The sequence below is a fragment of the Zingiber officinale genome, chromosome 2B (assembly GCF_018446385.1).
Source record: "Zingiber officinale cultivar Zhangliang chromosome 2B, Zo_v1.1, whole genome shotgun sequence".
NCBI classification, from domain to species: Eukaryota; Viridiplantae; Streptophyta; class Magnoliopsida; order Zingiberales; family Zingiberaceae; genus Zingiber; species Zingiber officinale.
Genome location: NC_055989.1, coordinates 41,697,498 through 41,703,732, shown reverse-complemented (window position 1 = coordinate 41,703,732; position 6,235 = coordinate 41,697,498). Strand labels below are relative to the sequence as shown.

The window sequence follows — 6,235 nt, the reverse complement described above, 5'->3', positions numbered from 1 at the left end:
TTTGATATGGGATGATCATCACAACGTGGGATTTATTCTGGACACGATCTACGTATCAAGGCGGGTATTTCTTCCTTGGCCTCTTTATAGTTTCTTTGAAACCTAGTGCATGGTTATTATTGGATGAATTAGGCTGCTTTATCTTATATCATGATTGGTTGCTGTTTTTCCTGCACGATACTTATGCTTGACCCTTGTGATGATCTATTTAATTCATATACAGTCTCCACTCTTGATATCTACTCTGTTGTGATTACACGTGTAGAGTATGTCTTGTAGTGATTGTCGGGTTATTGGTATTACCATGCTGATTGTGTATATGATGTGGACTGTACATAGGTGGGTATGTGTTATAGGAGTCATCTTGTTGACCGTGCATTTACATGTGGTGTGTACATACGTATTTGTCATGTACTTTTGGAGGAGTTGTATTGATTGTATGTTTGGGGTATATACACATGTCTGTTGTGTTTTTACTGGAGGATACATGTTGATTGTACTTATATTTTGTGTACATATATTTTGTGAGATTATTGGAAATTTTTGGTTGATTATACATGTGTAGTGTGTACATATGTTTAGTGGGATACGTGGAGGTATCATGACGATTATACTCATGTTGGAGGTATTTATGTGGTTTGGATTGTTGCATGGATGATATATATATATATATCATGTTCATCATTTATTGCATCTGATGACCATTGTCTCCCTTGTGGTTGAGAGAGTCGTAAGTTGGTTTGGTTTAGCGCTGCACACTCGGTCACTCATGGGTAGTGGTAGCTGGAGCAGTTGTCGCTCGTCCTGTCGTGCCACCCGGTCACGAGGTTTTGTGAGATCTGGCGTTGTGAGCAGTCAGAGACCTTGATGCTATGTAGCTAGATAGCTACTAGCGGACTGCCTGCCTCGACCACTCTATTGTGGGTTGGAGGGTAGTACAGTCGTCACAGACCCAAGCCTCTCTGCCATACAGGGGTCGTGGTGTCTGGAGAGGTGGCGGGGGTGATCATGGAGAATGCATGCACTTTTGCATATGATGCGCGGTGCATCTATGGTGTTATATTTGCATACATGCCTAGTAGATACTAGTTGTATGTGATTGTGATATATTGCACTTGGTTGAGATGTGATTGTTGCATATGGTTGTCATGCTGTATACATGTCATTTATTTTACATGTATATGCAGTCGTATCTATATTGCACAGGTGTCACGGGTATGTCTGTTGCAGATCCAGTGAGTGTACTGATCTTTATACCTTGCGTCGATTTCAGATTGGGTATGTATTTGTCATTATGTTAGTTGTGGTTTGTACAGTTTATATGTCAAGTTATTATGTCAGATATGTTTAGGTGCATTGATTATGATAGTATGATCATGTTCTTTATTCCCTACTGAGACTGTATACTTTTGATCTTCATGTTTTATTTGTAGATCGTGCACTGTCTTTTCTATTACCCGCTGAGTTACCTATACTCACCACCGCATGTATACATTTATGTTTTCAGATAGCTTGTAGATGGTTGGTGTGTCGCTTGGAGTATCCTGTCTGTCGGGCCTTACGTCACATCCGGAGACCGTTTCGGGTTTTGTATATGCTTTATTTGTATTTGGTATTTGCTGTATTTGGTGTGTTGTTGTATTTGTAGTTGTGGTTGTTGTATTAAGCCTAGCCGGCTAGCAGTGTATTGATTTATTTTGTATGAGTTTTCCGTTATTGTTTTTTCGCTGTGTTTTTAGTACAGCCGTGTGAGCTGCTTTATATATAACTGCGTGGTTGTGATTGTTTCATTCCAGTCGAGTGAGCTGTGATTATAACTGCATGGTTGTGTTTATATATTTCAACCGTATGTGGCTGATGTATATTTTGTTTGTAGTGATGCTTTATATTGTCATCGATACAGGAGAGATACTGTCAAATTTTTATCTGACAAAAACTCCTTTAAGAATGTGACAATTTCTACAACTAACAGTTAGCTTCTACACCATCATTAAATTCAAAGATATATTTGAGACGAGGAGTGTTCATTTTATTTTAGAGGTGCACTCATGTTACTTTTTTAGAAAAAGGGCCATTAATTTGATGTTTTTATTAATTTAGAGCATCATTTTAATTTTTACCCTATTTATCTTAGGCCATATATATTTTATTTATTAGGATGATATTATTGTGAGTAAAAGTTCTGATAAAAATTGTTAAATGTAGATTTTATGATTTTATTTTTTTTACTTGTCCTGTCATTCAAAATTAGGATTATTATTGTTTAACTTTTATTAAGGGTATAAAGTTCTTCTCATTTTTTTCATTAATATTTTAAATTTTTTAAAAAATTATTTGGTACCTGACTACATAATAGTGATTGGATTTTTTTTTTATCAGTAGCCAATTATAACTACCTACAAAATCCAATTCGGGTCCACCCCTAGTCATACTAAGACTTATGTAACTTGGGCTCTTGTGATGCAGGAGGTGCGATTTTAAGAAATTATAATTATTGATTTAATTAACAGGTGAATCTCATAACAGTTTGTGTTTGATTTGTGCTTTTTTTTTAAAAAAAAATATATATATATTTAGAAAATAGTTGCTTTATATTTTTTATATTTATTTTAAAAAAAAATAGATAATATTTTTTGAAAAAAAAAAAGAAAAATTAAAAATTATTTTTTATATTTTAGAAAATTTATATTTTCTAAAAAATAAAAATAAAAAATATACAAACTAAATGCACACTTAATTTTAATTTTAAAATTTTTTGAGGACTCATCAATATTTTATTTTTTTTGTTATCTTATAATTTTAGGTTTATTGAAATACTTTTTTTAGTTCACATTAGAGGATTATTTTTTTTATTTTAAATCAATTTATTTCGATTAAATCTAGTCTGTAATTTCTTATTTCGCATCCGATATCTCTCGGTCTGCTCGGCATCATCTTAGTGGCAAAAGACCAATAAGCTCGCCCCCAGCGCCCCCGTTAATCCGTCCCAGGACCAACACGGAGGAGGTAAATCACGGACGGTTACTAATCTTTAGAATAGTGACTAGCACATAAGGGAGACATTTATCTCGACTTTATCGAGATTCGAACCCCAGACCTCATGGTGGCAACACCTCATGCGCTAGCCACTAGACCCATCCGAGGGGATAAAAACTATATGAGTAAACTTTTTATAGTGACCGACATCATTGTCGAAACGGTCCCTTATCAGTAACCCCGAGAGGATTTTTGAGTGAACGGTATCACTTAATTGATAAGAGCTTACGCAGGAGGTGCTCGAACCTGACACCTTAATCAAAAGATATAACATCATAATTAGAACACTCCTGATTCGATTGTCTACTCGGCGTCATCTTGCTCATTCGTTTCGATGCTGTCGCAAGCGATTCATGCTAAGTCTAGGCATGGCCCATTACAGTGTTAGACCCTTTAGTTTGCTTGCGCTGCTTGCTTTGCTCCCGAAACAAGAAAAACGGAAACAAGGAACAGAGCAAATGTCCATTTCCCATTTGCGATAGGAAGGAGAATTTCAACACCTGATGCGAGTAGATACGCTAATCGCTGTCCTCAGACATTTTTCTCCACACAAAAAAGTATTTTGTTTCATCTGGGTCAATGGTTTTATTCCAGTTCACGGCACCAGAGGAGAGTAGAGGAGAGGAGTCGTCCCTCAAGGCAGCAACCTCTCCTCTCCCTGCTATATATAACCAACAAACTCCCCTCTTCCTCTCTCACCCACCATCCTCCCTCTACCTCTCTTTGATTAGAATAATGCACCAAGCCTGACTGTTCCTCCATGATCATTCAGCTGCAGAGGAGGGCAGACAGGGCCTGTAGCTTCTCTGGCTGTTTGGTTTCCCGTGTTTGATTGATAGAGAAAAGATGGAAAGGAAGGGGAGCCTGCTGAGGCTGCCTCCTGGCTTCAGATTCCACCCCACTGATGAAGAGCTGGTGGTGCAGTACCTGAAGAGGAAGGTCTTCTCCCGCCAACTGCCTGCCTCCATCATTCCGGACATCGACCTCGCGAAATTCGACCCTTGGGATATTCCAGGTCAGTACATCTCCTCCTCCTCCTCCTCCTCCTCAATCTGCCAACTCGATAATAAATAAAGAGAGATCGTTGACCGATGTGGCGGTGATTCTGGTTCACAGGCGGATGTGGAGAGGAGAGGTACCTGTTCAATCTGAAGGAGGCCAAGTACCAGATCGGGAACCGGTCGAACCGCGCGGCCAGGTCGGGTTACTGGAAGGCCACCGGCAAGGACAAACCAGTCACGTCCGCCGGCCTCGGTCAGGTGGTGGGGATGAAGAAGGTCTTGGTCTTCTACCGCGGGAAGCCTCCGGCCGGCACCAAGACTGACTGGGTCATGCACGAGTACCGGCTCGCAGGCGCTGAGAGCCCGGCCTGCGTCTTCCCGCGGAGAAAGAACTCCACTTACGTGAGTTCGCTTTCCTCCAAAGATTTGATCCAAAGTATAACATCGCTCTAACAAGGATTCGAATCCTAATCCTGCAGAGCTGTATGGCGCCGAGTGGAGACTGGGTGCTCTGTCGCATTTTCAAGAAGAAAAGAGCCTCCGCCATGGCGGCGAACACCCAAGGAGATGAGACACCTGCGAGTAACAGGATCCACTTCATTGATTTCATGGGGGAGAGAGACAGAGATGGAGCCAGCAGCCATCGTGCTCCAACCTGTTTATCCAATTCCAGCTGCCTCACCGACTCCTCCGACGGAGAGGAAAGCAATTCTAGGAGATGGCCACTTCCTTAGAGAGGCCCCTACGCGATTAAGCGTTGCAGTTCCTGTAATATCTGTACCAAAACTTATTGCTTCTTTCTTCTTTTACCTTTTTCCTAATCGCGGAAGGCAAAATCCATATAATAGATCTTTGAGCCGTTGACTCTATCTATCTTACATTCAAGAGATAGCAGCTAAACTAAACTGATGGCCGATGTGCGAGTAATGTTCTAATCTCAATGAAATCACATGTTGTGTTCCAGTTGCCACTTTCCCTGTGCTCGTCCGTTTTCGAACTGTGAATGTCCATGCCGAGGCCAGAGGCATAGTCAAAGTCTGCAGGGGCCCTCGTTGCCCCGGAACAGAGCCTGCCTCGACATAGAGGAAGTGGAGATCACATCGGATCGAGACCCATGATTAATCTTTGTTTACTGCTACTCAACTGATGATTTGGTCAAATGGGGCAGGCATTTATTTGTCTGAGCTCCTCTGTTTGACTATTCTGTTCACATCTGCTCCAGGCAAGTGGGCAATCATGTAGCCAAGCGGCTGATTGATCTCACTGAGCAGAGTAGCATATCCTTCTGCAGGATGACCGAATAATGTAATCCTCTGCTCGGTGCATTGATTCCTCCTATTTTTGGTCTCGATCAGAATATCACATTCACCTGCAAGTTCTTCGACGGGCAATGGAGACTTGGTGTCTGAGACTCTCATAATACTAATAAATTAATCTCCAAATCAATGCCATTGATGTTCTCTGTGTCTTAACTATTTTCTGCAAGTTCCAGGCTTTGTTAGATAAAATTTAGACCAATTTCTAATTTCTCATGGTAATTTTCTGCAAGTTCCAGGCTTTGTTAGATAAAATTTAGACCAATTTCTAATTTCTCATTACCATGAGACATTCTACGCTAAACCTTTGTATTTGCTATTGATGTGGATATAACTTAGGGACTTAGGAGGAATTAGAAGAAAAGTGAGGGACATTTTGATCATTCTATTATTAGGGTATTAAAATGAGGAAGAGGCACTGTGGCAACGTGGCTTTGTTTTCTCCGTTCCGTCGTCACTGGGAGGATGCAGGGGGAGGGATCATTGCCGTCACCTCAAACGCCGGCTCCTTTGCTCTCTCTCTCCTCCGGTTGGCAAGTGCGTTCGGTCACCACCTCCTCCCTTCTCCACGCCGATGCCATCACTCTCCTCTTCCTTTCTTCTCGTGGTCATCATCGCCTCTGATCTTCTCGACACGGATGTCGCCGAGCAACCACATCGCTCATCGCCAACTAGTTGTCGCCCACGTGATCTCCAGCGTCCACTCCGATAGCTACCTCCTTTTCCCTCTAAGATTGTCACTGCCTCATGTAGCCTAGCATGCGGAGCCACTTTCTCCCTCTCCACGCCGACGTTGACACCGCCTTTGTCGCCAGCCATTCCTCCTGCCTCTCCCTCTTGTAGTTTCACCCAGAGGACCTCTTTTCTGAACTTGCAGGGGGC

At 41.6% G+C, this 6,235-nt stretch overlaps 1 protein-coding gene across 1 annotated transcript; it reads left to right on the top strand.

Annotated features, from left to right (window-relative positions):
• Positions 1–3,629: 3,629 nt before the first annotated feature.
• On the top strand, positions 3,630–5,000 carry LOC122049088 (NAC domain-containing protein 83-like). The gene is made up of 3 exons (XM_042610559.1): positions 3,630–4,051; positions 4,153–4,439; positions 4,517–5,000. Exons 1-3 carry the CDS (start codon positions 3,883–3,885, stop codon positions 4,769–4,771), a joined length of 711 nt encoding a protein of 236 aa, XP_042466493.1. The 5' UTR covers positions 3,630–3,882; the 3' UTR covers positions 4,772–5,000.
• Positions 5,001–6,235: the final 1,235 nt, after the last annotated feature.